This window comes from Mrakia frigida, assembly GCF_051309035.1.
Source record: "Mrakia frigida strain ATCC 22029 unplaced genomic scaffold BDY24scaffold_15, whole genome shotgun sequence".
NCBI lineage: Eukaryota > Fungi > Basidiomycota > Tremellomycetes > Cystofilobasidiales > Mrakiaceae > Mrakia > Mrakia frigida.
In genome coordinates, this window is record NW_027481266.1 from 655,179 (window position 1) to 682,185 (window position 27,007).

The 27,007-nt window shown below is 54.3% G+C and overlaps 12 protein-coding genes across 12 annotated transcripts; 5 read left to right on the forward strand and 7 right to left on the reverse strand.

The window, feature by feature from the left end:
* The first annotated feature begins 379 nt into the window (after positions 1-379).
* On the forward strand, positions 380-2,682 carry BDY24DRAFT_389209 (uncharacterized protein). Its single transcript, XM_076640503.1, has 6 exons — positions 380-712; positions 790-920; positions 1,449-1,477; positions 1,575-1,667; positions 1,801-1,887; positions 1,980-2,682. Exons 1-6 carry the CDS (start codon positions 536-538, stop codon positions 2,207-2,209), a joined length of 747 nt encoding a protein of 248 aa, XP_076496829.1. The 5' UTR covers positions 380-535; the 3' UTR covers positions 2,210-2,682.
* A 520-nt stretch (positions 2,683-3,202) lies between these two features.
* BDY24DRAFT_389214 (uncharacterized protein) lies at positions 3,203-3,852 on the reverse strand (the record flags this gene model as incomplete). Its single annotated transcript, XM_076640504.1, has 1 exon — positions 3,203-3,852. A coding segment is annotated over one exon (489 nt), but the record flags the coding sequence as incomplete, so codon positions are not given.
* A 239-nt stretch (positions 3,853-4,091) lies between these two features.
* On the forward strand, positions 4,092-5,854 carry BDY24DRAFT_389216 (uncharacterized protein). Its single transcript, XM_076640505.1, has 6 exons — positions 4,092-4,234; positions 4,313-4,374; positions 4,435-4,638; positions 4,715-5,384; positions 5,454-5,712; positions 5,821-5,854. Exons 1-4 carry the CDS (start codon positions 4,096-4,098, stop codon positions 5,381-5,383), a joined length of 1,074 nt encoding a protein of 357 aa, XP_076496831.1. The 5' UTR covers positions 4,092-4,095; the 3' UTR covers position 5,384; positions 5,454-5,712; positions 5,821-5,854.
* A 496-nt stretch (positions 5,855-6,350) lies between these two features.
* On the reverse strand, positions 6,351-7,873 carry BDY24DRAFT_441452 (uncharacterized protein). The gene is made up of 4 exons (XM_076644615.1): positions 6,771-7,873; positions 6,636-6,687; positions 6,490-6,555; positions 6,351-6,390 (listed from the first exon to the last, which is right to left on the reverse strand). The coding sequence occupies exons 1-2, from the start codon at positions 7,854-7,856 to the stop codon at positions 6,682-6,684; spliced, it is 1,092 nt and encodes a 363-aa protein (XP_076496832.1). The 5' UTR covers positions 7,857-7,873; the 3' UTR covers positions 6,351-6,390; positions 6,490-6,555; positions 6,636-6,681.
* A 76-nt stretch (positions 7,874-7,949) lies between these two features.
* BDY24DRAFT_389224 (uncharacterized protein) lies at positions 7,950-9,468 on the forward strand. Its single transcript, XM_076640506.1, has 3 exons — positions 7,950-8,440; positions 8,582-8,805; positions 8,908-9,468. Exons 1-3 carry the CDS (start codon positions 8,102-8,104, stop codon positions 9,374-9,376), a joined length of 1,032 nt encoding a protein of 343 aa, XP_076496833.1. The 5' UTR covers positions 7,950-8,101; the 3' UTR covers positions 9,377-9,468.
* Positions 9,469-9,882: 414 nt separating this feature from the next.
* On the reverse strand, positions 9,883-12,575 carry LTV1 (ribosome biogenesis protein LTV1). The gene is made up of 6 exons (XM_076640507.1): positions 12,407-12,575; positions 11,381-12,295; positions 10,871-11,300; positions 10,542-10,754; positions 10,363-10,448; positions 9,883-10,212 (listed from the first exon to the last, which is right to left on the reverse strand). The coding sequence occupies exons 1-6, from the start codon at positions 12,548-12,550 to the stop codon at positions 10,057-10,059; spliced, it is 1,944 nt and encodes a 647-aa protein (XP_076496834.1). The 5' UTR covers positions 12,551-12,575; the 3' UTR covers positions 9,883-10,056.
* Positions 12,576-13,005: 430 nt separating this feature from the next.
* BDY24DRAFT_415251 (opioid growth factor receptor conserved region-domain-containing protein) lies at positions 13,006-15,015 on the forward strand (the record flags this gene model as incomplete). The annotated part of the gene is made up of 5 exons (XM_076643419.1): positions 13,006-13,460; positions 13,596-13,609; positions 13,690-13,811; positions 13,954-14,032; positions 14,141-15,015. The coding sequence occupies 5 exons, from the start codon at positions 13,006-13,008 to the stop codon at positions 15,013-15,015; spliced, it is 1,545 nt and encodes a 514-aa protein (XP_076496835.1).
* A 200-nt stretch (positions 15,016-15,215) lies between these two features.
* BDY24DRAFT_60980 (uncharacterized protein) lies at positions 15,216-16,582 on the reverse strand. The gene is made up of 4 exons (XM_076645020.1): positions 16,519-16,582; positions 16,247-16,459; positions 15,511-16,159; positions 15,216-15,415 (listed from the first exon to the last, which is right to left on the reverse strand). The coding sequence occupies exons 1-3, from the start codon at positions 16,525-16,527 to the stop codon at positions 15,512-15,514; spliced, it is 870 nt and encodes a 289-aa protein (XP_076496836.1). The 5' UTR covers positions 16,528-16,582; the 3' UTR covers positions 15,216-15,415; position 15,511.
* Positions 16,583-17,334: 752 nt separating this feature from the next.
* BDY24DRAFT_441457 (SET domain-containing protein) lies at positions 17,335-20,458 on the reverse strand. Its single transcript, XM_076644616.1, has 5 exons — positions 20,334-20,458; positions 19,675-20,212; positions 19,157-19,587; positions 18,971-19,048; positions 17,335-18,887 (listed from the first exon to the last, which is right to left on the reverse strand). Exons 2-5 carry the CDS (start codon positions 19,988-19,990, stop codon positions 17,340-17,342), a joined length of 2,373 nt encoding a protein of 790 aa, XP_076496837.1. The 5' UTR covers positions 19,991-20,212; positions 20,334-20,458; the 3' UTR covers positions 17,335-17,339.
* Positions 20,459-20,585: 127 nt separating this feature from the next.
* Positions 20,586-21,871, reverse strand: BDY24DRAFT_389239 (Nitroreductase-like protein). Its single transcript, XM_076640508.1, has 4 exons — positions 21,523-21,871; positions 21,369-21,449; positions 20,923-21,122; positions 20,586-20,823 (listed from the first exon to the last, which is right to left on the reverse strand). The coding sequence occupies exons 1-4, from the start codon at positions 21,854-21,856 to the stop codon at positions 20,722-20,724; spliced, it is 717 nt and encodes a 238-aa protein (XP_076496838.1). The 5' UTR covers positions 21,857-21,871; the 3' UTR covers positions 20,586-20,721.
* A 403-nt stretch (positions 21,872-22,274) lies between these two features.
* BDY24DRAFT_389241 (uncharacterized protein) lies at positions 22,275-23,726 on the forward strand. Its single transcript, XM_076640509.1, has 4 exons — positions 22,275-23,063; positions 23,139-23,290; positions 23,365-23,506; positions 23,595-23,726. The coding sequence occupies exons 1-4, from the start codon at positions 22,661-22,663 to the stop codon at positions 23,654-23,656; spliced, it is 759 nt and encodes a 252-aa protein (XP_076496839.1). The 5' UTR covers positions 22,275-22,660; the 3' UTR covers positions 23,657-23,726.
* Positions 23,727-24,491: 765 nt separating this feature from the next.
* Positions 24,492-26,885, reverse strand: BDY24DRAFT_389244 (short-chain dehydrogenase). Its single transcript, XM_076640510.1, has 14 exons — positions 26,755-26,885; positions 26,607-26,621; positions 26,430-26,512; positions 26,182-26,329; positions 26,060-26,065; positions 25,947-25,960; positions 25,801-25,840; positions 25,644-25,713; positions 25,417-25,524; positions 25,250-25,340; positions 25,129-25,145; positions 24,927-25,037; positions 24,750-24,823; positions 24,492-24,645 (listed from the first exon to the last, which is right to left on the reverse strand). Exons 1-14 carry the CDS (start codon positions 26,776-26,778, stop codon positions 24,595-24,597), a joined length of 852 nt encoding a protein of 283 aa, XP_076496840.1. The 5' UTR covers positions 26,779-26,885; the 3' UTR covers positions 24,492-24,594.
* Positions 26,886-27,007: the final 122 nt, after the last annotated feature.

Below are 27,007 nucleotides of genomic sequence, written 5' to 3' on the forward strand. Positions count from 1 at the left end.
GACCATCGCGATCGCTCGGGTGGGTCGGAAGGCCGTTTCGGAACAAAAAAGAAGCTTCTTCTGTTCAGTTCTCACCTCCTTCTATAAAATTGTATACTACTCCTGTGCGCCCTTCCCTGCATTCGATCTTGTTTCGATCCAGGAGATAACTAAACAAAACAGGAAGAGGCAAAGAAGAGATCGTCGGCCGCGTCTGATATCTTTCTTGGGATTCGGTTTGCTCTTGCTGATGCGCCGAAAATTGAAAGAAGATCTCGATCTCGATGGTCTTGGAAGGAGAAAGGTGTTTTCGGGTCTTCCGAGATGCAAGGAGATTTCAAGATTCAGAATGGAATTCAAGCGATTCGAAGGAAAGAGGGACAGGTTGAGTGAGTTGACCTCCACCTTCGACTCTCTCTCTCTCTCTCTCTCCCTTCCTTCCTTCACTCAATCATCGCTTTCGCTCGCCGATTAGGAATTCCCATCGAACATAACCCTCCACCCTAACAGCAGATTCATCCCATCCAACGAGACCATCAGGAAAGAAGATCTACTTATGTCTTCAGCACCGATAGGACCCAACCCAACTTCATCGATAGCAACCTCAACCTCCCCTTCCCTCCTCGACGATCCCGTTTCTACGACTTCAACCATGACCGACTCGGTTTCGATCTCGTACCCACCTTTACCCACGCTGTCTTCTTCTCCTCTAGAAACTTCAGCACCAACACCCGTACGTTTCTCATCCTCTTCATCGAACGAACAGAGACCCAGCTCACCTCCCTCCTCCTCCTTGGCGACTCATCGCAGCTCGAGAACCCTCCTCCTCCTCCTTCAGCAGCTGAAGACCTCCTCCAGATGGTAGCCGTCACCGTGTTGGTCATTTCAGGACAGAGGAAAACGTTCAAGTTTCAAGGCGAGACGACGATTTTCAGGGTAAAGTGAGTACGATCGAATCGATTGGATCGAACCGAGAGGGAGGGAGGGAGGGAGGGAACCGGGACGAGGGAGGGAGGAGAGAAGGAAAAGCGCATGTATGCTTGTATGCGCTTTGGGAGAGGAGGCAGAAGAGGAAAGGGAAGGACAGGGGATGGGTGGGAGGTCTATAGAGAGGGAGCGATGATGATGGGGAAGGGAGGGACAGGGCAGGGAGGGAGGGAAGATACGGGAAGACGATGGAGGGTCAAGCAGGTGCTAGAGTCTTTCCTTCGGTGCTGCTCGGGTTTGGGAGAAGACTGTAGTTGCATACATAGTCGAGAGTCGGGGAGATTAGGACAGCAAAGCAGATTTGCTTTGGACGAGCGAACGAGCAAAGGAGGAAGAAGGGAGACGAGTTGAGCGAGCTCATTCGATCCGATCCTCCCGTTTCTCCCTTCCCTCCCAACTCATGAACCTCTGCAACCTCTCGTTTTCCCCTTGTTTTGATCTCACTCACTAACCTCTGCGTTCATTCGTCTGTTCCTCTTCAGGGAGCACATCTACCACGGTTGGCCATCTGGTTCGTCTACCCTCTCCCTTCCTTCTCCCTCAGCTCTCGTTCGTTCGTTCAGCCCTGAGACAGACCGAGCTGACCTCTTCTCGTTCGTTTCTACCAGAATGGACAACCGAACCAGCCCAACCTCCCTCCCCAGCCTACTTCCGGATCTTGTACAGGGGGAGGATGCTCGATGATGATTCGACGCTGCTTTGTGAGTTTCGAACGAGCTGAGCGGAAGGGGAGGACTCAGGGAGAGAGAGCTCGAGCTGACCGTTCGTTCGTTCGTTCGTTCGTTTTCTGTTCTTTTTTGTTGTTGTTTTTGTTTGTTCCGACGCGAAAAATAGCCAACGGAATCCTCCCTCTCCCCTCCAATCGAACCACCATCGTTCATCTCTCCGTACGGACGTTCCCTCTTTCCGGAGGAGTCGACGGTTCGTTCCTCCTTCCCTTTCCTGCTCACCTCCCCTCTTTCCCCTCCCTGGCTCACCCCCCTTCCCTCTGCCCTTCTCTTTCCCTCTAATAGAACCCAAACTCTCCACCTCAGACGAACAGCCCCGCCCACCTCTACACACCCGCGCGTCGTCGAGGATCCAACGCGCCGTGGGGTTGGGTTCGACGACCGTCGGACGAAACACCAACAGCAATGCGAGCGCGAGTGCGACGGGGAACGAAGCTGCTAGGAGAGCCGGCGGGGGTGGTGCTAGGGAGGGAGAGCATGGTGGGAGTGGAGGGTGTGGATGCGTGGTGATGTGAAGGGAAGACGGTTCGAGCTAGGCGAGCACTTCGTTTTTTCCCTCTTTTCATTAGTTCTGTTTTGCTCGGGGGACCTCTTTCTTTGGGACGGACTCGTTTTGTTCTTGTTCACTTCTCCTCTTCTTTTGTACCTTCCTCTTAACGTGCCTTCGTTTTGCGTTGTATCCTTTTTGCTCTCCCTCTCTCTCTTCCCCGGTCTCTTGTTTCTTCCCTTCTTTAACGTCCTTCACGAACTCCCTTCCATCTCTCTTGTTCTCGCCTCCCACTTTTCGGCTTCGGTTCTTCTTTACGACCCACGGTTATTTCTATACACGCTTTGACCTCCCTCTTTTCGCCCGTTCAATTCGTTCAAGGCTCGGTTTGCTGTTCCTCCGTCTTGTACCACCGTTTCGGTTTCGTTTCTCGGGGTACGTCTCTTGTGTAGGGAGGAGGGAAAGGGCGGTGGTATCGATGTTTCATGGACTTCTTGCGGCTTGTTGGTTGGTCGGTTGCGGTTTCGGTTTGGAAGAGAGCGAGGGAATCCAGTGATCAAAAAACTACACGACGCGACGCGAGGAAAGGCAGAAGATAGATGTGCTATCTATATCAAGCGAGGAGCAGAGTAAGACCGTTAGACATCGAGAGAATGTATCGAGTGTAGGGGAAAGATAGAAAAAGCTAGAAATGGGCCGATCGAGCTCGAAGAGGAAGAGAGTGGAACGACGCGTCGCGGCTTCGACATCTCGGTGCGAGAAGTTGTTCAAAGGTGAGGGGTATAGCCTTGAGGAGGTCCTGAGATCAAAGTATGTACTGATTGAGCGAGGAGGAGAGAACAAGTCAGTGATCCGAGGCAGGAGAAGGAGGCCGTTCTGAAAGAGAAGAGGAGGAGAGACGGGGAGGACGAACGAGTTCAGCTGAACCCACACCCGCCAGGTAGGTTTTTCGAGAGAAAGCCGTCGAGCTTGATACCAGTTCCGAAGAGAGATCGACGATACGGTTTCGGGGTAGAAACGTCTGGAGGGACAAAAGAGAGAGCAAGGCAAGAAACGGACGCGTCGACTTTGTGAGCTCGTGTTCTATTGATAGAGAGAACTATAACGCTTCAAAAGAGATCAAGATCTCACGGGTTGAACCCTCTGATAAGTTTCAAAGCCCTGTTTGTGATCACGATCCTACTACTTCGCCTGGAACGAAACAGCAGCGACGGTCCTGTCCTCATCCTCCAGCTTCCTCCTCCACTGCTTCGCTCTCCCACCCCTCCCCAACCTCTCCAAACACCCAACCAGTCCCATCACACTCTCCTGCCACTCTGACTTTCTCCTGATCTCGACCTCCCTCTCTCCATCGTCTGCAGTCGTCGTCTCAACCTCCCCTTCAGCCCTCTCCTTCTTCCCTCCCTTCTTCGTAGGTCTCGCCGCCAACTCCATCCCCGTCCACTCTGACTCAGCCTCTACCAGCCTTCCTTCCGTCGTGAGAAGAGTAGCGAGAGCCATACGAGCTTGATGGAGCGTTGGAGCTGCTTCTGGGAGAGGCGTTGAAGGAGGGTGGGAAGCGAGGAGGTGAACGAGGGCGGAGAGAAGAGGGACCGTTGGAGGAGGGGAGGAAGGCGAGGAGAGAAGGAGGAGGAGCGTTGGGAGCGTCAAGAAGGGAGAGATGGAGGAGGACGTTGGAGGTGAGGAGGTCGGGAGAGAGGGCATCGCAGCGGAGATGGAGGAGAGAAGGAGAGGAGGAAGGGAGGGAGGTTGAGCTCGACGAGTTTTGGAGAAGAGAGAGTTGGGCGTCGTTTCGATGAGATTTGAGGAAGTTTTCTCGGATCTAGAGTCGAGTGAGGAAGACCTTGTACGTCTCAACAGTTGAGAACTGTTCTGAAGAGGTTCGTTTGAGCCTCTGGGTCGTCGTTTGCGGCAATGAAGGGAGCTCGACGAAAGTCGAGTGTTTCGACGAGCTCGCTTCCTTCCTCTCAACGCCGACAAACGCTCTCTCTTCAACTTCTCACTTCCAACCCGAACGACTCCGTAGACTCGAGAGATCATCGGCTTTTCCTCTGTGAGTTGATCTGCTAGCTGGACCAGAAAAGGGAACGAGAAAAGGACCAGCGAGCTCACCTTCCTTCTCCTCCCTCAGCTGTTCGTCGTCCTCGCTCTCTCCTTCAACCGTTCCTTCTCCCTGTTACAGACATGGCAGAGGTGAGCCCTAATCTATAGGTCTACATCGAACGTCGCTGACTCTCTTCTCTATCCCTCCAGACCTCTCCTCCTCGTCGTCGACTGCCTTGGGATGTGCTCCTCCTCGTCTTCAAGGAAGCAGATCCTTCAACTCTCGCCGTCCTGGGCCGAGTCTCATACGACTTCCTCACGGCTACCGCTCCGGAGCTGTACAGAGATGTGGTTGTGACGTCGGTGAAGCAGTTGGAAAGGTTGTTCTGCAGGAGGATCGAGAGGAAAACAAAGGTGAGCTCGTCCTAGTCCCCTCTCCCTCTCCGTCGCCCTCTCTTTCTTTACTTACTTTCCAATCTTCATCGACCAGAACTCATCAAAAATATCATCACGAATCAACTCGCATCTATCCCTCTCCCAGATCCAAACCCTCACCCTCGAATTCTCCTCCGTCCCCGCCCCCAAGGCGATTTCGATCTCCTCCTCCCGACTCGACGACGAGCGTCCCATCCCTCTCGACTATCTGGGAATCAGCTTGGACTACTCGAAGACGGAAAGCCTTCCGCCCCTCTACTCCTCCCTCTTCCCAAAACTGAATCCAAACCGATGCTCGTACCAGGTCGCTGGACGCCCTTTCACAAGTGTTCGCTGGGTGGACCTGGATGGCCAGTCGAACTCGTTGCTCCTTGGATGGACTCGAATCCGGTCCTTGGATATCGTCGGAGTGTTCCCCTTCATGTTCTTCAATAATTACGATCATCTGGCAGGGCTTCCCTCCCCTTCCCCTGATCATCGGCGAGTCCTTCGACTTCATGTCACTTCTCTACGCTACAGATCTCTAAACCTTCCCGATATCAAACCCCTTCTCGACGACGTAGGGGACCACTCAGACGTCTTTGAACTTGATGGAATGCAGGATGAGTCGGTCGTTCTGGTGGTGAAGTCGGAGGAAGAGAAGGGAGAGGTCGAGGCTGCAGTACGAGCGAGTCAGAAGCTTGCGAGATGGAGACACGTCTTTGTTGTGGAACTCGAGATCTGAGGTGAGTCAAACCTTCCTCGCTCATTTCAAACTATTTTCTGACTTGATTTTCCCTTTCTTTGCTCTCCAGTCCTCTCGGTCTCCCTCTCGACGCGTCTCGTTCTCCTCGACCCTCCCTCCATCTCCCTCGTCAACCGCCACAACCTTTTCGACAATTGAACCAAACCCTCATCACTCGTCCCCTACGAAACACTCCTCGAACCTCGAACTCGCTCCTCCTACCTCAACTTCCTCCTCTTCGCTCCTCGTCGCTCCCGATCCGATCAAAACACCTCTGGAGGCTCGTTTGAACCCGTATCCCTTCTTCCTTACCTTTCGAAACTTATCAGGTGAGTCTTCTATCGTCTAGGACAGGGAGGAGACAACGACCAGATGAGCTCTGAAAACTGACGCGTCTTGAGGCGTTTTGTCGTTCTTGCTTTCTCTTGCTTCATCAGTCTCCCCGCTCTCGCGGATACACCTCGTCCGTCCTCTCCCAAACGAGGGTCGTATACGCTATCTCGGAACGCCATTCGTGAGTTTTTCCTCGAACTCTTTCCCAAAACTGCTTCGAGATCCGAACTGACGTTTCGTCGACGCGTTCTGCTTCTTCCTTCCTTCTCACAGACGAACGAATCAACAACCAGAGATTCTCGACCCCGGGGAGCATCTCGACTGCTGTATTGGGGAACGATGAGTTTGCGTGAGTTTACGGCTCGGCCTTTTTCGACTGAGAGAGAGAGAGTCGAGAAGAACAGAACGCTGATCGCCTTTCGTTTTCCTCCCCTGCTCTTCTTTCTGCTTTTCTCTTCCTAGCTTGGACGTTAAGTCTACGAATATCGATGACGCGGTGTCGACTTCTCATCGGAGAGCTTTCTCGAGGTTGAAAATTGAGCAAGACTGAGTGCTTTCGAACGCGTCCGATTCGATTCAGTCCCACGACGAGCATGGATCGAGACGTGTATAGAAGCGTAATCGAGAGGCAGGGTTAGGAGCTGGTGGTGGGACGAGTGATGTGCGTTGAAGATCTGAGAGCACGAGGAAGAAGGGCAGAGGGCAAGGTCAGTTCGTTTGAAGTTGAGACGCGTCGACGGTGAACGAGACGGATCGAGAGAAAGTGAACTCACGACGATGGCGACGATGGATCGACGATTTCTCCGGTTTTGGATTGTTGACGAGTAGGAAGTCGGGATCTGGAAACGCAAGAGGCGACGAGTAGGGTCAGAGGTGGTCGAAACGACGACGCGTCGAGATCGAGATCGAGGAAACTCACAGGTGCTGAGCGAAGGGAAGGAAGGTGAACCGGACCTTCGAGAGAATCAGACCTGATTTATAAGTAGGAATCAAGTCAGCTTGTATCAGAGCTATGATACGAAAGACGGGAAGTCAAAAAGAAGAAAGGACTCACCTCTGACCGTCCGAACGTCTCCTTCACTCGAACCACCGTCCCTTCTTCGCTTCTCCACGTCCATCCCTCTCCCCAGACGATGTCGTCCTCGTTTCCAATCAACTCCCAGAATGATCGAGGGAAGTCTTCGAACATCAACGAGTGCTTCAGAGCGAAGGAGAGGTGATCCAGGTCTTCTCGAAAAGAGGCGGCGACCGTTCCCGCGTCCTCCTCCTTTTCGAGGTCCAGTCCGGTGGGAGGCAGTACGGCGAAGGGAAGATCCGAGGTAGAGAGAAGTTCGAGCCAGTCCAGTTGCAGGAATAGGTTTTCCCCGAGTGCGTCCAAGGTCATCTCGACGCGTCGAGGAGGAAGGTCAGGATCGACGAACAGGTCCAGCGCGTCTTCTCGTTCAGACGACACCTGCTCCTCCAACTCGTCCGGACTAGGCAGGTCCGTATCTCGATAGAGCCTCTGGATCCCTGCAGCGAGAAAGACCTCCCACTCTCTGCCCCAAACTTCTTTGCCGCTCTCATCCAACTCGAAGCCACCCCCTTCCGCCCAGAACTCGTCTGACAGCTGCAGATCCACCACTTCCCACCACACATCTCTGACATCTGGTTTCCTCGGCCGGGCGGCCACGGCGTGCTTTTCTGAGCTGCAGAGGAAGAGGAGGAGACGGTTGAGGCGAAGGGGGGCGGTTGGGCTAAGCTCGATGAGGATCCGATCCGGTCGTTCCTGCTCTTGGAGAGAATCCCGAAGATGGAGCACGTCTACAGGGGTGCTAGCTTCCTCGGAGACGTTGACCCAGAGCTCCTTCACGAAGGAAGCTCTCTTCTCGTTCTCTTCTCCGACGAGGAGTCCTTTCTCGGGATCGAGGAAGGACTTCCAATCTTCTCCTTGGACGATGGAGACGATGGAGTAGTAGAGGGGAAGAGCGAGTTGACGAACTCCTTTAGAGACGAGGAGGAGGTGGGAGGTCTGGAGGGGAGGAGCGAGGAGGTCGTTGGAGGAGATGGGAGAGGAGGAGGAAGGAGAGGAGAGCGGAGTGAAGGCGAAAGAGAGGATTCGTTCGAGGACTTCGAGAGGGACTCGGAGGGGAGGAGACATGGTGTTTCGGTGGCGAGGGATTCTGAGCGAAAATTAAGAGGCTGTATGGCTGTGTGGGAGGAAAAAGAGGAAGAGGAGAGGGTGAGAGTTAGAAGAGGAAGGAAGGAGGGGAGGAGCTCGAAGCTCAACTTTCGACCTCCTCCCTTTTCGATTTGCTGCCAACTTCCATCGTCGATTCGCCAGACATCCTCCATCCTGTTCTCAAGAGACCGTATTCGAACCCACTTTCTTCTTCCACTTCGACCATGACCGTCGCTGGTCCTTCCCTCGTCCTGCCGACACTCTCGACCATCTTCTCGAGCTCCACCCCTCCGACGGCCCTCGTCCCTCAAACCATCGTCCTCCTCCATACAGTCCGAGAATGGATCCCCATCGTCTTGCAAGAGGCCGAGAAGAGGATCTTGCAAAAGGAGAAGGAGCACGAGATCAGGAAGAATAAGGGCAAAGGGAAGGCTAGGGAGGAAGGAGGGGAGGAAGGGGAGGAGCTTGAGCTCGTCCAACTGAGGAAGCTGAGAGCTTTGCTCGGGAAGGGGAAGAAGTTGGAAGGGAAGGGACTCAATCTAGAGTTGGCTCTTAAGGCTGTTGTGAGTAGCATCTACTTCTAGTGCTCCTCCGATCTCGCTTCCTGGAGCAAAACCAGTTTCTCCCTTCGTCGAGCTCACACTCTCTCTTCCTTCCCTCCTCCCTTCTCTCTTCCTTCCCTCCCTCCCTTCAACCTTCTAAAGCACATTCGATCAATTCTATTCGGTACACCGACTTCCCTCTCATCTGTTTCCTCCCTCATCGACGCCTACTTTCCTCGCCCACCTCCTCCAAACCAAGCAACTCCTTCCTCCTCCTCATCCAGCGCCGACGAGTTGAAGAGACTCGCAAATCAACGCAGGATCATCCAGGCCGTATTCTCCTTCGTCAGAGACTTCGTCAAGTCCTACAACGGAGGCGCGGAAGAGTGAGCCGACCTCAGTTCCATTCATCCTCGCGCTGAGCTTCCCTTGCTCTCTCACTCGACGCGTCCCTGACCTCTCCTCCCTTGTTTCCTCGTTCATTTCAGCCTCCCATCTGCCCTCACCTCATCCTTCTCGACCTCGGAGCTCTCCAAGTCTAGCAGCTATCCGTGGGCGGAGCTGAGTGGATGGATCAGCTCGTGGTTGGTGAAGATCGAAGGAGTCTGGGACGAGTTGGAGCAGGGAGTTGGTGGGACGGGAGATACCTCGACGACGGCAGGAACGAACGAGGATCAACCATCACCACTACAGCATCGACAACTAGTCTCATCAGCCAAACCGAAGCCTACTACCTCAACTTCAACAGCACCAGTCTCTCCTCCTCCTCCTCCGTCCAAACCCTCTCCTTCGTCGTCGACGGTCAAGGCTACGAAACGACCTCCTCCACCGAAACCAACCACCGCTATGGCTGCTCCACCGAGGAAGAAGGCCAGGAAGTCAAAATTGGGAGGGAAGACGACGAGGGATATGTTCGGTGGAGAGGACGACGAGTCTGAGGAGGAGGAGTTCTTCTAGCTGGGCGGGAGTTTGGGCTCGAGAGAGAGAGAGGGGACGAGAGAGGTTGAGATGTGATGAGCAGCATTTGCACATTTCTTGATCTAGGGAAAGGCAAACGAAGTCTATCAGTCTTCGAAGAAGTCCAACGGGAAGGGAGACGCGTCCGAGCGTTCGACGAAGGATAGATCGACGCAACACGTCGACCTCTCTTTCCCTTTGACAACTTTCCAGCACGAGCCGACTTACTGATGACATCTGTCTTCACTGATCTTATCGAACATCCGGCGCTGGAGAATATATTCCACTTCGCCACTCAAAAAGAACAAGTCGAGCAGGAGCGTCGCGTCTCCTACCTCCCAATCACCCACAACCAAGCTCCAGCGACCGATTTTTCAACCCTGGTGATTCGAACGTCGTAGATACCTGTGCAAAATGTCGCACCTTTGTATTTGGGTCGGGCTCAGCCAGCCCATCAAGTCGATGTCAAAGTCAGGTCAGCTTCGTTCCTTTCCCCAATCACGGACTTGAGCTCAGAAGAAACCATGTTACCAAGCACTAGAAAAATCAAGTATCAAAGAAGAAGAAAAAGAGAGCCGAAACTGAAAGCAAAGCGAAAGCAATGAACCCGAAACCCCACGACGCGTCGAACGAACAAAAAACGAACACAAACGAACGAAGAAACCCCCAACCCTCTAGCTTTACACAAGCTTAACGATCCCAACCTTCTGCCTATCGACCGCCACACTCAGATCCGACGCTCGTCCCTCAGCGACCATGCCTCGGTGCTGGTTCATCTGCTGGTTTCGTTCCTTCGTGAAGAGGTCCTTGGTGGATTTCTTTTGGGCCCGACGGGACTGGGGGAGCGACGAGGAGATGAAGGGAAGTGAGGGGGAGAGAAAACAGAGTCAGTCAGGGGAACGAGAGGGACGAGAGAGAAAAAGGGAGGAGAGGAAGGGAGGGAGAGAGGAGAGAGGGAAGGAAAGAGGCGAAACGCAAGAACGAACCTGTCTCTCCTCCTTCACAGCCGCCTTCCTAGCCTTCTTCTCCGCGGGAGTCTCGTCCTTAGGTCGAATCAGAGTTCCTTGTTTGGCTGTAAAGCCCCCAAAAAAACAAACGCAAAACCAGTCAGCAACTCTCCTCGTCAACCTCAACAAGAACGAAACCAAGTTCGAAAACGACTCACGAATCGGCTCCCCATCCTCATCCAGCTCCTCCTCTTCCTCCTCCTCCTCGTCGAACGCAGGCAGGATCTCTCCCCTCCGTCCCTTCTTCCCTCGAGCTCGTCGAGGCTGCTCTCCGACGATGGGGAAACCGGTTTTGGGATCGAGGAGGATCTTGGGGACTCGGATCCGTTCGTCGATCAGGCGGGGGTGGTTCTCTAGGGTCGAGTAGGTACCTGAGAAAGGTGAGAAAGAAAGAGGGTGTGGTAAGTTTGTGCGAAAGAAAGGAGGAAGAAAGAAAGAACGGGAGGTGAAACAGGGAGAGAGAGAGAGAAACGACGCGTCGACTCACTCAAAATACTCTCACAATCCCACCCCCTCTCCTTCTCCGCACCCACCAACTCCGGCATCGGGAGCTTCTCATCATCACTCTCCTCGTCGTAACCCCTCTCCTCCTCCACCCTGTTCAACTCCAAGATCCTCAACCTCTCGCCCTCTCCTCCATCCCCACCGTCTCCTTCCAAACCCTTCCTCAACGAAGTGAGCTTCCCCATGGGTCCGTCTCCCTCCATGACAGGCTTGAGCTTGTTTCCGACGATCTCAAAGTTGTCCAGGAAGTCGTCGAGGAGGTTGTCGAAGTCCTCTCGGGTGACGAGCGTGGGAGCAGCGTCGCCTGAGCCTGAAGGGATGGGTTTGCCGTCGGAATCGTACTCTTGGTCTGAGGCGTCTTCGTCGTCCGAGTTGGAGTTGGAGGATTCGGATTCTTCGTAGATTTTCTCGATCTGAGGAAGATGGAAGAGAGGGGAGGAGAAGGAGTCAGCGAAAGTCGACGCGTGAACGAACGAGAGACGAAACAACTGACCCTGTCGAACTTCTCATCCAACGTACTCAACCCCTTGTTCCTGAACATCGAACTCGAACTCATGGAGTACCCCGAGGCATCACTCTGAGCTCCCTTTCTCCTCCTCTTCCCTCCAATGACACTCAACGCAGGCAACCCACTCAGCGTGTCTCCTCCCTCGCTCCCCCACCCACTCCCGCTCGCTTTCCCCTTCGCACCACCCCTCTGAGTGCCCTCCTCCTCCTCTCCATCATCACTCCCTCCCTCCGCCTCGGCTCTCAGCTTCCCCTCGGACTTCTTGAAAGCTTTAAACCTCTCCTGCCAGCTCTCCTCCCTCTCCTCCTTCTCGCCCTCACTCATGCCCTCTTCCTCCTCCTCCCTCGAAACAGGTCGTCCGTTCTCGATTCCCCATTCCGCAAACTCGTACTCTTCCACTTCACCCATGTTCTCTACTTCTCCCGTCTCTACCAACTCTCCCAACCAGCCTCCATCCTCGTCGTCGTCGCCTTGGTCGTCTCCGACGAAAGCGTCGTCCTCCAGCGCTTCGAGAACCTGACGAAGATGAGGGTCCATGTCGGGTTGAAGACCTTGAAGTTCCAAGGGCAGGGAAGCGTTCAGACGAGAGTAGGCTTGAGCGAGAGGAAGTTCCGAAGTAGAAGGTAAGGCGGACGAGGGAAGTTGGAAAGGTGTCGAAGAGGAGGAGCAGGAGGAGGGCTGAGGTCGTTCAGTGAATCCAGAGGACGAGGGTTTGGGTGCTTTGGGTTCCGGTGCAGAAAGCAAAACTGAATCCGCTCCTCCGTCTCCTACTCCCCTTAAGTGCTGCATGTAGTCGTACTCGGTATCGTCGTAGAAGATCTCGTACAGAGCGGCTTCTCCTTCGTTGGGTCGAGGTTGACCTTCCTCCGGAGCAGGAGCGATTTCAGCTCTCGTTTTGCCCTAGGAAAGACCAAGACCGAAAGCTACAAGTCAGTGAACGTTTTCGTAGACACCGGTTGTCTTGGTCACAGTAGCAAGCAAGCAAAAGAGGGAGGAGCCGAGCTGACTGACCTTCCTGTTCGGATTCTCCAAACTCTTCAAGACTCGTCCTCCAGCATCAGGATCGTTGATGAGAGGATCACGCTGAGATCGATGGACGAGCTGGTAGTGCTGCACTCCAGGTTGTCGGAAGAGGGATTTGGATTTGGGAGCCATGGCTAGTAGAGTAGAAGGAGGAGGGTCGAAGTTGGGAGGGAGGAGGAGAGGAGAGGTGGAGGAATTTGGAGAGGGCAGCTTTCGACTTTCCTTGACGACCCTTTGTTTCAAGCTCGTTTGACCTGTTCTCCCTTCCAACGACGACGAGCTCGAAAAGGAGACAGAAGAGAGAGTAGTGCATACATCCACAAGATCTGGAAGGTGAGTAGCTTTGTTCTGTGTCAGTAGATGGGCCGCTTTGGAGGGAGACGACGTGGGCTGAAGGGGAGGAAGGGAAAAGTCGAGGTCGCATTGAAGGGAGAAGGAGGAGATCTCTTTCTTCGGGAAGCTCTTCGGCCGCTCGGAGCCTTCTATACAGTAGATCGGCTTCTATTCTTTCTCGTACTGACTTTGCCTCCACTTCTTCCTCCTCCCTTCTTAGCAGCAAACGCATCGACCCCCCTCCTCCCTTCGCCATGTCCTCCGCTCTCCCTCGCTCCCTCCCTCGACCTTCCTGCTCCTCCTCCTCCTCCTGCTCGTCCACCTCTCGCTCAATACGCAGATCCCTCTCTACCACTCCCTTCCGTCGGAATCAAAACTCAGCACCTCTCGACCCTGCTCCTCCCATCGCCTCCTCCTCCTCCCAACTTCATCAACGACCTCCTCCTCCTCCTCTTCACCATCACCCTTCTCCTCCTCCTCCTCCACCACCTTCTTCTTCAACACCAACATCATCGACCTCGGAACCTCGCTTCGTACCCCTGGATATCCAGGATTTCCTTCGAGGTTACCCTCTGTTCAGGAAGAACCGATGGAACCAGCTCAACGCTCTCTTCTACGCCAACGAACAGCTCGCTACCCCTTCGGATTGGACGATCGAGGATCTGCTGAGTCGGTTGAGGAAGAATCCGGAGTTGTTGAGGGATGATCAGTGAGTAGAAGGCGCCTTGAGGTTCGGTTCCGAGGGGGGGAGAGGGCGATGAAGAGAGGGAAAGGAACGAAGGGAGGGAAGGAGCTCGAGAGCTGACCCTTTCGTTTTTTGTCGCTCCTTCGTTCGTTCTTCTAGTGCTGCTTTCGAATGTAAGCTCTTCTCGGATCCCTTATCGCTCATGCAGCTCCCAACCTGACTCGTTGGTCTCCCTTTTCGTTCCCTCTCGCAGGGCTGTTCCCTCTCCCCGAACGCTCTGGAAACCTCGAATGCTGGAGACTCGAACCTCACGAGACTCAGGCCATCTCGACGAACCCTCTGCAGATGAACAGGTTGATCAGGGCTTACGATGCTGTGAGTGGACTTGACTTCTTCCTTTCGTCTTTGTTGGTTGGTTCATCTAAGAGCTGGGAGGAGCGAGCGAGCGAAGGGAGGGAGGGAGGGAGAAAAGGAAGGAGTTGAGCTCGAGCTCAACGTCTTTTCGTTCCTCGTTCAGGCTCTTCGAATCTACGGAATCACCCTCGTGGATCGAGAATCTGGACTTCTGAGAGCTAATTCTACGTTCAAGGATCGCAGTGAGTTTTCTCTCATTCTTGCCCATTTCGTTCTCTTCCTTCCTTTTCTCTCTTCTCACCCGTCGCGTCGCGTCGCCTCTCTCTCTCCTCTTCGTCTCCCGCCTCCAGTCACCCACCTCCCCACGACCCCTTCCCAAACCCTCCGGCTCACCCGAATCCTCAAATCGCTCACCGTCCTCTCTCCTCTCCCTCCGTCCCCTCTCTCGGTCCTGCACCACATCCCCTCGCTCATCCTCTTCCTCCTCGCACACCACAACGACCCTCACTCCCCTTTGGACCTCTCCCCGAACACACCAGGCGGAGAAGCGTTGGAGATGAGATGGGGGATGTGTATTCGGAACAAGGCGTTCAGGGAGATGGTCCAGGGCATGATCGGCTCGAGACGAGGCACGACGGCGGAGGAGAACGGGTTGGGAGGACAGAACTGGGGAGTGAAGGAGTACGAGAACTGGGTGGTTAGTCGGTCGACTACTTCTACTTCTTCTTCGGAAGAAGAGGAAGCAGCAGGGGGTCAAAAGAAGAAGAAGACGATCACTGTCGCCGAAGCCGTCAAACGAGGAGTTTCCTCTCGCGCCAAAGAATCCGAATGGTTGGACTCCCAAGCAACCAAACGAGCGTTCCTCACTCCCTCGGGCGTCTCCCTCAAACGTCGACAACCCGTCGGCGCCAACTCGGATTCAAACCCAGCAGGAGGGGTGTTCGACGCGGAAGCCTGGATGGAGGACGAGGAGGAGGAGGGGAAGAGGAGGCAGGAAGGAGAGTGGGAGGAGGTGGTTAGTTATGCTGCGGAAGAGAGCTTGGGTGAAGGAGAAGGAGGAGAGGGAGAGGGAGCGGAGGTAGAGGAGAAGTGGGAGGAGGAGGAGAAGGAGTTGGATCTGGAGGGAGCGATTGGGAGGGTGCTGGAGAGGGAAGATGACGAGGATGAGGAGGGGTGGGAGAGGGAGGTGGGGGTTACTGGGGGTGAGGGGAAGAAGAAGGATTGATCGATGCTCTTTCAAAGTTTTATCTGCTTCGGGCGAGACGGGAAAGCAAACGAGAGGAGAGGGACGCGTCTCTTCTCCTTCGAGCAACGGACTGAACTTTCTTCGAAAGACGGTATCGATGTGTTGAAGAACTTGACTTGCGAAACGAAGACGATAGACTGGAAGATTTAAAACAAAGTCAAGTAGTTCACAGGACGGGGACTGATTCTCGAAGATGACAAGCGACCGAGACGGAGAAGGGTGTGGAAGGGCGAAAATGATCACTTGAGAGGGTGAATGATAGGTACGACGTAGAGGTAGATAAATTTAATGTGAAGGTTTAAGCTCGCATAGGAGGGGAGTCGCGTAACTGAGTCGAAGAGGAGGAGGAGGAAGAAAGACGACGCGTCGTCGAAAGAGCCTGCTCCGAAAGATTGCGAAGAAAAGAGACCGAACAGTCAGAGTGCAGTTTGGTTTCGTAAAGCGAGCGAAAGTATCTCAGAAAACAAAACTCACCTCATTCCTCAGCAGCAACAACAAGAACGCGTCTCCATCTCCTGAACTTCTCTTCCACTCGAACAGCCTCCTCGACCTCCTCCTTCTTGTGCTTCGGAACGACGAGGACCAGCGAACCGACTTGAAGAGTGTCGAGTCCATACTGAGAGTCTCGTCCCAGGAGATACGTGTCCAGGAAGTCTTCCAAAGTTGGTTTCAAGCGGCAGAGGAGGGAGGAGAGGTGAAGGCGAATGGTGCGACGCTGGTTGATGGAAGGTGAAGGAAGAGCCCCGACGAAAGCTCCTGTCTCGAGAGAGCTGTAGGGCAGAGATCCACGGATCTCCAGATGCTGCAGTCGAGTCCAGCCGGTGAGGTTCGACGATCCGATGTTGGTCCAAGGTCCCTCCTGCTCTCGTCGGCCGTGGGTGTCGTAGAAGCAGCGAGCAGGGTTGAGGAGGGGAAGAAGACATGTGTGAAGGTTCTGGAGGTGGAGGTGGCTTTGGTAGCTGTATTGGACTGATATCCGGATGTCGTTGAGGGGTATCGGAACCGAGCCTTCCATCCTGGAGGACCAGAGGTCCAAAGTTGAGAAACTGTACGATTCGAAGGGGAGGAGGGACAGGATTTTGATTTGGGAAAGGGAGAGAAAGGAGTCGATGCGAGAGGACGTCTGAGGCGATTTCAAATAAATTGTCAGATCAAAGAAGGAGGAGGAACGGAGAGAAAGAGAGAGAGAGAGCGAGAGATGCGAGCTTACCTTCGTCTTCCTCTCATGCTGCTGCCATCTTATACAAAACAGACCCCTCAACTGCTTCGCCGACGTCACCACCACGTCCCTATACAGCCCCAGAGAGGTAGCAGCGAGGAAGTCGTACGAGACTCGACCCAGGACGGCGAGAGTCGAAGGATCTGCTTCCTTGAAGACGAGGAGGAGCACATCCCAGGGCAAACGACGACGAGGAGGAGCGATCTGAAGATTCCGAAAGGGAGTCAGCGACGTTCGATGCAAACCTATAGATTAGGGCTCACCTCTGCCATGTCTGTAAGAGCGAGAAGGAACGGTTGAAGGAGAGAGCGAGGAGGACGAGCAGATGAGGGAAGGAGGGAGGAGAAGGAAGGTGAGCTCGCTGGTCCTCTTCTGCTTCCCTTTTCTGGTCCAGCTAGAAGATCAACTCACAGAGGAAAAGCCGATGATCTCTCGAGTCTACGGAGTCGTTCGGGTTGGAAGTGAGAAGTTGAAGAGAGAGGGTTTGTCGGCGTTGAGAGGAAGGAAGCGAGCTCGTCGAAACACTCGACTTTCGTCGAGCTCCCTTCATTGCCTCAAACGACGACCCAGAGGCTCAAACGAACCTCTTCAGATCAGTTCTCAACTCTTGAGACATACAAGGTCTTCCCTACTCAACTATCTCCACTCTCGATCCCAAAAACTTCCTCAAACATCATCGAAACGACGCCCAACTCTCCCTTCTCCAAAACTCGTCGAGCTCAACCTCCCTCCCTTCCTCCTCTCCTTCTCTCCTTCATCTCCCCTGCAATGCCCTCCCTCTCAGCCTCCTCACCTCCAGCGTCCTCCTCCGTCTCACCCTTCCTCAGCCTCCCAAAGCTCCTCCTCCTTCTCTCCTCGCCTTCCTCCCCTCCGCCAACGGTCCCTCGTTTGATTTCCTCGTTATCGAGAGATTTAGAAATCTGCGAGGTTTTGAAATATCTGTGCAAGAGTAAGGAAAGAAGTCATGAAAGACAGAAAAGAGTAACGATGGAAAGGGAACGGAAACGGAAATCGAGAGGCGACGCGACGGAACGAAACGAGGAGAAGGAAAGCGAGCAAAAAGAAACAGAAAGGTACACCCTCCTCAAACGTACTTCCAAAGCGCCAACCCATCAAGCATGCTCCCAAACCTCTCCTTAAACAACTCCTTCCCTCCTCCAACCACTCTTCCATCCATCCACCTCGCAGCCCTCATCCACCCCTTTGCCCCCTCCTCATCTCCCAAACACTCCGAAGCCAGAACGAGTTGAATCGCCGAGCAGACTGCCAACTGCTGAAGGAGTTGAGGACCTCGAGAAATCGGAAGACCTGTTTTCGAGTCTGGACGAACGACGGCTCCGACGGATTCGAGAGCGAGGATGTGGGTTGGTTTGACGTCCTTGTACCCTCGACCTCCAGGCGTCTGAGCTGCGATGGCTCCTTGGGCGAAAGCGAGTCGTTGGTAAGGGACGAACAACTCGGGTCGAGGAGCCGTTCGGGAGGAGGAGTAGGTTGAACGAAGTTTGGCGAGGAGGGGGTCGAGGTCCTTGATGAAGCTTCGAAGTTCGACGACGGAGCTATCCTCGGTGATCCTGACCTTTCCTGCGTATTCGAAGATCCTGTCCCCGAGCTTGTCTCGAAGCTTGACGTTCGACGCTCCGTCGGATCGATCCTGAACGCACATCTCGCACCCGCACGACGCGTCCGATCCGAGGAACTTCTTCAAGCTCTCCTGACGTCCTGCGAGTCCAGCTCCTGGAGTAGCGTACGAAATGAAGACTTCCGTTCCTTTGGGTAGGTCCTCAAGAGCTCTGATGGTCTGAAAGTCCCCGAACGAGACCCAGGCGCAGTTGGGGACGCAGGAGTGGTTGAGGAGGGAGCTGGCTCCGAAGAGGGCTGCCGCGGCTGCTCCTGCTCCTTCGCTGGGGACGAATCCGACTCGACGGACGGTGGCGACTCCGAAAGCGTTGAAAGCGACTGCTCCTTCGATGGCGGCGACGTTGAGGGATCTGACGGACGTTCCTGGTTCGGTTGGAACGGGAGGGAGGAGCTCGTAGGTCGAGGGAGGAGGAGGGAGAGTTGGTCCTGCGTAGAGAGCGTGCACTCGATCGACGAGGTCTGGTTGATGGTAGAGCTTGTAGATGAGGGAGGATCGAAGGGTGGTTTCCGTGGTCGAGTCGACACCGCCTCGAAGGAGGTTGTAGCTGAAGACGATCCCGGGAGGGACCTCTTTCTGAAAGACGACTTGGAGGGCTTTGGTTCCGAGGAGAAGCTCTCCAGCCTTGACGTCTCGGGTGGTGATCGTTCCTCGTCCTCCTCCCTTTCCTTCGACTCGGACGACTTCGACGGGTCCAACGAAATCCGCGACGTCCATCCTCGGCGTTGACGTCTTCTGTCCCGCTTCGAAGAGGTTGACGAAGTCGTAGTCTCCCGTTTCCGATTCCCTGAGCCTCGTTCGAGAGGACGCGAGTCCGATGGAAGCTTCCTTCGAGTTGGGGAAGAGGGAGAGGAAGGTCGAGAACGCGTCCTCGGCGTTCGACCATCGACGAAGGGAGTAGAGTGCTTTGCAGCGTCGGAAGTGGGCCTTCTCGAGGATCGACGTGGTAGCGAGCGTGGAGGAAGAGGTCGGAATCGAGTTGACGAGTTTGAGAGTCTTGTGTTTGCGTCCAGGAGAGCGAGTGGGAAGCGTTCGAGGAGGAGGTAGACGTGAGATCGGTTGAGGTGAAGGAGATGGACGTCGGGATGGGAGGAGTGTTGTGAGATTCCGAAGGAGTAAGCTTTGACAGCACCGATGTAGCGACGAGAGGCGGTTTCCTTGAGAAGATGGGAGGTGAGTGGACGGTTGATCAACGTCTCTCTTCTCTCGTTCGAGACCTGACGGATGCGTCGCTGTCAGTCGAAAGAAGAGAAGGAACGACGAACCTTGTTCCCCAACGCCTTCCATTCCTCCAGACTCATGCTCTTCATGACAGGCACCTTCCAAAAGCCAGAGTAGACCTCCCTCCACTTGACTCCTTCGAGAACCTTGTCTCCCTCCGAAACAAAGACGACGTCCGACGGCGAATCGACGCGAAGCATCGGAGTCGACGATCCTCCGAGAGGCATCTTGCACCATGGCTCCCGAATGGCGAGGATGGTACCGAGAGGGAAGGTAGCGTCGATGTCCTGGATGGTTGGTGGACCGAGGGAGAGAGGGAGGAGAGGGAAGTTGTAGACGAAGAGCTGGATTCCGGTTCCCGAAGGATCGAGGACGTGAAGGTCGATGGAGATGGAGGGAGAGGGTTGAGCGACGACTCGGCAGAGTAGATATCGACCTCGATGGACTTGTGGAATCTTCATGTCCTTCAGCTCGACTGGATCATGAAGGAGAGAGGAGGGTCAGAAGGATGAGGGAAGGCGAGCCCTCTCGAGTCAGAAAGGTGGAAGGAACGGAAACTCACTCCTCTTGAGATCGCCCAGATCAACCTCCGAATGATGCTTCTCATCTCCACAGTAGGTGATGCTAGCGTTGAGCTCGTTGGAAGACTGGTTCTTGAGAGCCATGACCCTCTGCATCGTTGCGCTCGCGATGAGCTCTCCCGCCGAAGGAAGGGGAGGCATGGGAGCTGGAGAGAGTCCTCGTTCCCTCTCGTTTCGAGCTTTGGCGGAATCCACAGCGTTCTGGACGACGTTTCCCATTAGATTTCCAGCTGCGAAGGATGGATGGCCGGAGGGAAGGAGGGAGGCGACGGTTGCGCCTGATCGTCGAGGAGGCATGTTGAGGAGTCGAAGGAGGGTTCGATGTTCTGGAGAGGTCGAGAGGGACGACGAGGGTAGAAGAGGTGCTGGGAGGAAGAAGGGGTCACTAGAGGAGGAGTGGTATCGGGAGGAGGAGGAGGAGATGGTGGTTCGAGGGAGGAAGAGGAGCGAGGGAAGGTCGGAGGGAAGGCGGAGAAGAAAGCTGTTTCCATGGAGATCCCGCCTCCTCGAAGTTGACTGCTGAAAGCGAGGATAGACCCAGAAGAAGGACGAGTCAGTGGAAACAGCTTTGAGCTATGGTCAAATCGGTAAGGTAGCCGGTGAGGGAGGGCGTCAAGAGAAGGAAGGAGTTGAAGCTCACCAGAGCTCGATCCCTGCTTCACCTACCTCTCTCTCTATCTCGAGCTCACGTTCAGTCAAAGCTCATCCTCGGCGAGGAGCCATAGAGCAAAGGGTCAGAAAGAAGAAAGGAAGGTGATCTAGGCCATGTCGTAGTAGAGAGCAACCCGTTTCCTCTCTCGAACTCAGCCGAAAGCTCGAGGGCTGAATCTCGTCCTCCTCCTCCTGCACGACGGCTTCCCATCTCCTTGTCTCTCGCGTTTCTCACATCAACAAGGGTGTAAGCTCATGCAAGAGCGACTCTAATAAAAGACCAATGCAAATTCTAAAGACCTATATATTCTAATCCAAGAGATCCACGACGTCGAAGACCGTCCGACGCGTCAAACCACGCTCGCGTTCTGTTCTGTTTAAGCAGACTCCCCTCCGAAGTACTTGACTCGTCCCTCGAAGGTCTTCTCCTTCTCCTCAGCAGGAGCTCCGATTCCTCCGAAAGGCATCTGAGCCTTCAACTAAGAGCCAAACAAACCCAAACGAGACGCGAGTCAGCCTTCTCTCTCTCCTCTCCTCTCCCTCCCTCCCACAAGCTCAGAAGAGTCCTTGGAACGTACCTTCCAAGAAGCAGGCAACCCCCAAGTCTTCGCGACTTCTCCCTCGATGAGGTTGGAGTAGTGCTGCAGGCTGGCTCCGACCTTCTCGTTCGAGAACAAGGTCCAGATGTTTCCCTGGAGGAGACCGTTCGAGTTCTCGGCCCAGATGGGGAAGTTATCGGCGTAGGCGGTGTAGATGGAGGCGATCTTGTCGATGACGTCTGGTAATGGAAGGAAGGGAGGGAAGGAAGAGGGGAAGGAAGGGGAGGTGAGCTTGAGCTTGAACGAAAGGAGGGGAAGCAGCTCGTGTCGGTTTCCAAGGAGCTATGTAGCTAGAATGAGGCTCAAGGACCATCGGAGTCCAAACGAGAACCTCGAGGCTTGGAGAAGCCCTCGAGATGGCGAGCGAAGGAAGGAAGAGAGCCGCAATAGCGAAGCACGGAGGTAGGGAAGGCGAGAAAGCTCACCTTGATCCTCGAAGAACAGAACGGTTCCAGCTCCCGTAGCAAAGTTCTGAATCTTTCCCTTCGAAGCAGCCTTAGCGGCATCTATCAAGCGATACAAGTCAAGGTCAGCTCGATCCCAAAAAGAGCAAAAGGGAAAGAAAGCAGGCAAGCTCACCATCAGGGAAACCAGCGACGGCCTCGACGCTCTTCCAGGTCAATTCCCAAAGCTTGTCGCTCTCCTCTCCCCAAAGCACGACAACCCTAGCAGACTCGATGTTGAACGACGAAGGCGTGTACTTGACGGCCTGGTTGACGAGCTCCTGGATCTTGGACTGGGTCACGCCAGTAGGGAGGGATTTGGAGAGGACGTAGATGGACCGTCGGGAGATGAGGGAGGAGAGGAAGGAAGCGTTGGCAGCGGACATGGTTGAGGAGTTGTTTTGGTAGAAGGAGTAGAAGAGAGGGAGGAGGAGGAGGAGGAGGAAGTAGAGGGTTGTGGTGGTTGGCATTCAAGAAGGAAAGAAAGGCCCGACGGGGAGTCAACAAAAGGGCGTGGGAAAGTTGTGATCAGAAATCAACAAGGAGAGTTTGTCAGCAGTAATGAGTCAAGGCAGATTGCTGACGAGGCAGCATATTTTTAAAGTCGCCTTATGAAGCGTTCCAAGACGAATTGTTGACGAGTTTCTGCCTCGAAAAGTCGCCTGAAAGAAAGAAGAGAAGCGCAAGTTTGAAAGCTGACCGAGGGAGGGAGGGGAGGATCGACGACGCGTCGGAGAGTCTCTTCGTTTAGCAGCGTTCTTCTTTCATCTCTGAGCAGCGAGATGGGGCTCGGATGTTCTTGTTAGAACTGGGAGACGGAGTGTGAGAGAGGAAGGATCGAGTAGGAGGTTCAAATTCTCACTCAAGTCTTCTGAGTGCCCTTGTTTTCTCTCTTCCTCTCTGTTCCTTCAAATTTATAGCGCTCAATTGTATCTCTCTAAACCTACCTACCTTTTTCTCTAATCTCTCAGGAGTCACTTCGCTCGTCCTCCTCTTTTGACTCCGCGGACCTTTTCGAGTCGTTCGACCTCCCCTTCTTTTCTCTCTTAACTTCGACTTCGCTTCCCACTCTTCTCTTCGTGATAACTTGGCCTGAGACTCTTGATATCCTCGGCTTCAAAGTTTAATCCCTAGCCACTCTCTCTTCACCACAGAGAACACCTCAGAGGTTTCCCAGCTTCCCTCTCCTTCCCTCCCCTTTCCCTTTCCCTTTCCCTCCTTCTTCAATCCCCGATCTCTCCATCTCTCCTTCCGACCGTTCCTTGTCCTCCACGATGCCCGACCATTCCATCGAAGTCACGTCTTCAGAAGCGTTGCCAGACGAGGGTGGCGCCTGCGATCCTCAGCCGTCCAGTTCTTCGAGCGGGACGGGAGGAGGAGGAGGGGAAGCTTCGAACAGAACAGCAGCAGCGGTTGAAGGAGCATCAGTAGGAGCGGGTTCGAGCATCCAGCCTCCTCCACTTCCTCCCTCGTTCAGTTTTCCTTTCGGATCGGGAACGGACGAAGGGGACGAGTTGGTTCTGGAGGTTGAATGCATCGTCGACGAGGAAACGAAGATGTACGAGATGAGGGACTCTCAGGGGGTGATCATCGCCGCTGGAGGATTTCCCGATGCTATACTTTACATGCATTCTCACGGCTATCACCTCCGACCTCACTACTTGGAGGGAATCCCGCGTTCGTTCGATGCGTTTTCCAACTCTTCCCTCTTTCGCCTGAGCTGACTGCTCCCTCCGTTTTCTTCTTCTGCAGTCGGTCCTCCTAACCTCCAACGACCTCCTCCAACCTCGGAAGTCCCTTCTCGTCATCTCATCATCGAGGACTTTGACGTCAAGTCCTGGACGGAGGACTTCTTCCCCCTCCGCGATGCGTTTCGAATGGTTCTCTCTCGTCCATCTCTGGTCGTGGGTTCTTTTGGGTTTTCTCTTCTCGTGTGACCGAGAGCTATCGCTGATCGACGTAACCCTCTCTCCTACAGGTCGTTCCAATGCTCACCGACCAACTCGTCATCCTTCAGTTCGAGAGCGAGATGGACGCGTCGGCGGTGATGAACGAAGGGAGGGAGTGGCTTTCGAAGTTTGGTAGGGGCTGCACCTTGGGGTACGGAGCGAACGCCTTCAGTGAGTGACCTATCTATACTTCTTCTCAACGCTGTACCTTTCGAACTGAAAGCTGACGTCGACCTTCGCCTCTTTGCTCTCTGATCAGTCGAGACGGTGGTGAAAGAGGAGGACGCTCGAAGGAGAGAGACCGCCGGCTTCGCTGTCTAGTAGGATTCATTTACGACGACGACGGGATACGAGAGGTCTGCTTTGAATGCGCATGGTTACTTTGATCGCTTGTTTACGAAAGGAGGAAGAGACGAGGGGAAAAAGAACGGAGATGCTCTCTAAGAGGGAACGCGCCGACGTGTGTACCAAGCGAGCGAAAGGAAAGAACGGAATTCCGTCCTTACTTACTCTCCCCTACGACGAACCTGAAGCGTCTTCGACTCCTCGAGGGAAGAAAACGAAGCCACCGAACCCGCTCTTCTGGACGACGCGCGCGTCGGAAAACGAGTCCCCTCCCATCAAGGACGGGACGCGACCTATCGAGGAGAGTTTCCCTCCCAAACGCGGCGTCCAGAAAGAAGAGATGTGCATGCACGTCCGAGGAATCGCGAAGGGAGCTAAAGGGGGGGGGGAGGGAGGGGGGGATGAGTTGGAGCGACGCGTCGAAGAGCCGTCTGGGATTCTTCCCTCTTCGATTCAGGTGCCCGTTCTAGGTTTACTGTGCGCATCAAATACTCTCTCAAAGGTCATTGAGAAAAGAGGAATTTAATTTCCTCGCAGGAAGAGCGCTCGAAACGGCAAAAAAAAGAACGAAAACATCCACGACGCGTCCCAATCCAGCCGCGCTTCCTCCTTCCCTCTTTCATCTCGTCTCTCTCAAACTCCCCCAAAATCATAGTTCAACTCTCGAGCCCAGATTGTTGAAATCCGATACGTGTCCCAAACCTCAAAGTCCTTTTTTTTCGTTAGGACTGAGCGAAGCGTCCTTCCTCTCCTCCAGCTCCTCCTCTCTGAGCCTCATCTCTCTTCCCCAACTCTCTTCAACTCAACTCTAAGCCCAAAATCGTATTCATTATTCGTACCGTACCCACCCCCTCTCCACCCCTTCTCCCAAAACTCTAGCTCTCTAAACACCTCCTCCTTCCCTCGAACGAAAATCAAGGGTTCATCCCAACGGGGGGAGGAAGGACGGGTTCTCCGAGGGGGGTCTTGTTGTTGCACGAACGAGGCGAGGGAACGGAAAGGAAAAGGGGGGAGTCAGTGAGTAAAAGGAGGGAAAGAAGGAGGGGAAAGGAAAGAGCGAGCGACCCACCACATAAGCCGCCGAAACCCCTCCATCCACTTTCTGCTCCGTTCCCGTCACGTACGACGAATCGTCCGAGGCCACTGCACATCCGCAACCAAACCAACCCAAAACCAAAGTCAGCTCACCCGTTTCTCTCTTCCTTTCCTTCTCTCGAATTCGAAACGCGTCGAGAAACGAACGTACGGAAGAGAACGGCCTTCGCCTGCTCGATCGCCTCTCCGAACCTTCCCATGGGAACGTGAACCATTCGTCGATCTCGCTTCTCGGCGGTGTTGAGGAAGTCCATGAGGAGGGCTGGAACGGGAACGACGAGAAGCGGGTGTGGGAAGAGGGAGAGATCAGCGAGGGAGGAGGGAAGGAGAAGAGGGGAGATGGGAGGACGAACGAGTTCGGATGGGGCCACTGAGGACGACGAAACGAGTGGAACGAGTGGAAGGAGGTGAGGAGTCAGTTCGAAAGAGAGGGAAAGAGGGAAAAGCACGACGCGTTCGTTTCCCACGACTCACGGGCACAGAGAGTTGAACCTGATCCCCTCTCGAGCATGCACGACCGCAAGCTCTCGAGTCATAGCGAGGACGGCTCCCTTGGACGCAGTGTCTGTTCATCCCCAACCCAACAGATCAGCTTCGACTCAACTCGACTCGACCGCAACGAAGGGAAAGAGGGGACGAACAAGCGATCTGAGGCGTAGCAGCTCCCAAGAGAGCGACGAAGGAAGCAGTGTTGATGACGGAACCACCGACGTGAAGCCCTTTGGAAGCGTCGGTGGGGTTGTTCCTCACTGAAGAAGGGTTTCGAGGGAAGAAGGGGGGGAGGGGAGGTCAGTTTTGGCGCGCTCGTTCGTTCGCCTTCCCCTCCTCTTCTCCTCCTTCGAAAGTAGACTGGGAAAAGGGTACTGACTAGCGATAATAGCATGCTTGCATCCCCACCAAACTCCCTTGACGTTGATGAGGTTGGTGAGATCCCAGATCTGGGGGTTCGTTTCGAAACAACAACTGAAAAGGTCAGCCCTTCGTCTGAGCTCGAGCCTCTCCTCTCAAGAAAGAAGAAGACGCACCTTCTCCTCAGTGTTGGTAGCCTGATCATCAGCGGGGTGCCTGCACACAACCAACGATCAGCAAAGTCGTCAGCAATCGCGACGAAGTAACAGACGAAACGGAAAGGGAGAGCAAAGAAGGAGCGGAAGGAAGAGGTCGAGCTCACATAATCCCAGCGTTCTGTTGGATCCCGTTTCAAAACAGCAGCAAAAGAAAAAAGCGTCAGCTTGAACCCTTGTTCACTCCCTTCTTCACTTCGGTCAGAAAAAAAAAACTCACGTTGAACTGCACCAACAAACGAACGCATGCAACCAGGTCAGCTCTCTCTCTTTCTCTCGCTCTCGCTCCTCCTCCTCCTTCCCCATCGCCTCCTCTCCTCCTCCCCTCCCTCTCGTACTCACCATCACATCCAACCTCCCAAACTTCTTCACCGCCCCTTCCACCGCTTCCTTGATATCCTGTTCCTTCGAAACATCGCACTTCACGGGCACCGATTCCACGAGAGGGTAGCGCTCCGAAATGAGCTCGTGGACTTTCTGGACGGCTTCGCTGGAGGAGACGTGAAACGATACAAAGAGATCGAGCGGGGGTCGTCAGTACAAAAAGCAAAACCATACGAGAACATGTCAGAGACAGAGACGAGACTCACAAGTTGATATCCGCCAGGATGAGGTTGCACCCTTCCGAAGCGAAGAGGAGAGAGGTTTCGAGTCCTATGCCTGAGCCGGCTCCCTGAGAAAAACGGCAACCAAAGGGTCAGCCCCCCTCCCCCCAGAAGAGCAACGAGAGAAAACCGATAAGGAAGAGAGGGAGAAAACGGGCGTACGGTGATCATGGCAACCTAGAGAAACGAGAACGAAACGAGGAGGAGAGGAAAGGGTGGTCAGCTCATCCGAGAGTTCGCCATCATCTCCTTCTTCTTCTCTCCTTTCTTTTGCCCATGCGTTCTACGAAAGAGAACGAAGCTGACTGACCTTGTACTGCAAACGAGGAGTCATCTTCTACTGCTTTTATATCTATCTATCTAAAAGGGTGGGAAAGGTTGGTTTGTTGGGAGGAAGGAGGGTGTGATGGTTGGAAGGTTAAGCTAATCACGCGAAATGGAACCTCCGTCTCGTTGGTCTGGTCGAGATAAGAGACGTTGTATTTTTATGGCGGCTTTTCAGGTTTCGCTTTGAGAAGTGGATGTTAGGTCCCCGCTCGGGGGGAAAGGAAGCATTTTCTCTG

What these genes read in the sequence shown, in the direction of transcription:
- BDY24DRAFT_389209 (XM_076640503.1), top strand. Translation starts at nt 536, where the DNA reads ATGTCTTCAGCACCGATAGGACCCAACCCAACTTCATCGATAGCAACC. An exon ending in ACGACGATTTTCAGGGTAAA is followed by an intron (nt 921 to 1,448) that starts GTGAGTACGATC and finishes GTTCCTCTTCAG; the next exon opens with GGAGCACATCTACCACGGTT. An exon ending in TCTTTCCGGAGGAGTCGACG is followed by an intron (nt 1,888 to 1,979) that starts GTTCGTTCCTCC and finishes TCCCTCTAATAG; the next exon opens with AACCCAAACTCTCCACCTCA.
- BDY24DRAFT_389216 (XM_076640505.1), top strand. Translation starts at nt 4,096, where the DNA reads ATGAAGGGAGCTCGACGAAAGTCGAGTGTTTCGACGAGCTCGCTTCCT. An exon ending in AGATCATCGGCTTTTCCTCT is followed by an intron (nt 4,235 to 4,312) that starts GTGAGTTGATCT and finishes CTCCTCCCTCAG; the next exon opens with CTGTTCGTCGTCCTCGCTCT. An exon ending in GGATCGAGAGGAAAACAAAG is followed by an intron (nt 4,639 to 4,714) that starts GTGAGCTCGTCC and finishes TTCATCGACCAG; the next exon opens with AACTCATCAAAAATATCATC.
- BDY24DRAFT_441452 (XM_076644615.1), bottom strand. Translation starts at nt 7,856, where the DNA reads ATGTCTCCTCCCCTCCGAGTCCCTCTCGAAGTCCTCGAACGAATCCTC.
- BDY24DRAFT_389224 (XM_076640506.1), top strand. Translation starts at nt 8,102, where the DNA reads ATGACCGTCGCTGGTCCTTCCCTCGTCCTGCCGACACTCTCGACCATC. An exon ending in AGTTGGCTCTTAAGGCTGTT is followed by an intron (nt 8,441 to 8,581) that starts GTGAGTAGCATC and finishes AACCTTCTAAAG; the next exon opens with CACATTCGATCAATTCTATT. An exon ending in TACAACGGAGGCGCGGAAGA is followed by an intron (nt 8,806 to 8,907) that starts GTGAGCCGACCT and finishes CGTTCATTTCAG; the next exon opens with CCTCCCATCTGCCCTCACCT.
- LTV1 (XM_076640507.1), bottom strand. Translation starts at nt 12,550, where the DNA reads ATGGCTCCCAAATCCAAATCCCTCTTCCGACAACCTGGAGTGCAGCAC. An exon ending in TGGAGAATCCGAACAGGAAG is followed by an intron (nt 12,296 to 12,406) that starts GTCAGTCAGCTC and finishes GGTCTTTCCTAG; the next exon opens with GGCAAAACGAGAGCTGAAAT. An exon ending in GGATTGTGAGAGTATTTTGA is followed by an intron (nt 10,755 to 10,870) that starts GTGAGTCGACGC and finishes CACCTTTCTCAG; the next exon opens with GTACCTACTCGACCCTAGAG.
- BDY24DRAFT_60980 (XM_076645020.1), bottom strand. An exon ending in AGCATGAGAGGAAGACGAAG is followed by an intron (nt 16,160 to 16,246) that starts GTAAGCTCGCAT and finishes AAATCGCCTCAG; the next exon opens with ACGTCCTCTCGCATCGACTC.
- BDY24DRAFT_441457 (XM_076644616.1), bottom strand. Translation starts at nt 19,990, where the DNA reads ATGCCTCCTCGACGATCAGGCGCAACCGTCGCCTCCCTCCTTCCCTCC. An exon ending in TCTGGGCGATCTCAAGAGGA is followed by an intron (nt 19,588 to 19,674) that starts GTGAGTTTCCGT and finishes TTCATGATCCAG; the next exon opens with TCGAGCTGAAGGACATGAAG. An exon ending in AACACTCCTCCCATCCCGAC is followed by an intron (nt 18,888 to 18,970) that starts GTCCATCTCCTT and finishes CGCAAACACAAG; the next exon opens with ACTCTCAAACTCGTCAACTC.
- BDY24DRAFT_389239 (XM_076640508.1), bottom strand. Translation starts at nt 21,856, where the DNA reads ATGCCAACCACCACAACCCTCTACTTCCTCCTCCTCCTCCTCCTCCCT. An exon ending in TCTGTTCTTCGAGGATCAAG is followed by an intron (nt 21,123 to 21,368) that starts GTGAGCTTTCTC and finishes TTCCATTACCAG; the next exon opens with ACGTCATCGACAAGATCGCC. An exon ending in GGTTGCCTGCTTCTTGGAAG is followed by an intron (nt 20,824 to 20,922) that starts GTACGTTCCAAG and finishes TTTGGCTCTTAG; the next exon opens with TTGAAGGCTCAGATGCCTTT.
- BDY24DRAFT_389241 (XM_076640509.1), top strand. Translation starts at nt 22,661, where the DNA reads ATGCCCGACCATTCCATCGAAGTCACGTCTTCAGAAGCGTTGCCAGAC. An exon ending in CTACTTGGAGGGAATCCCGC is followed by an intron (nt 23,064 to 23,138) that starts GTTCGTTCGATG and finishes CTTCTTCTGCAG; the next exon opens with TCGGTCCTCCTAACCTCCAA. An exon ending in GTACGGAGCGAACGCCTTCA is followed by an intron (nt 23,507 to 23,594) that starts GTGAGTGACCTA and finishes CTCTCTGATCAG; the next exon opens with TCGAGACGGTGGTGAAAGAG.
- BDY24DRAFT_389244 (XM_076640510.1), bottom strand. Translation starts at nt 26,778, where the DNA reads ATGACTCCTCGTTTGCAGTACAAG. An exon ending in TGCTACGCCTCAGATCGCTT is followed by an intron (nt 25,341 to 25,416) that starts GTTCGTCCCCTC and finishes GGGGATGAACAG; the next exon opens with ACACTGCGTCCAAGGGAGCC. An exon ending in GGGTTTCGGCGGCTTATGTG is followed by an intron (nt 24,646 to 24,749) that starts GTGGGTCGCTCG and finishes TGCAACAACAAG; the next exon opens with ACCCCCCTCGGAGAACCCGT.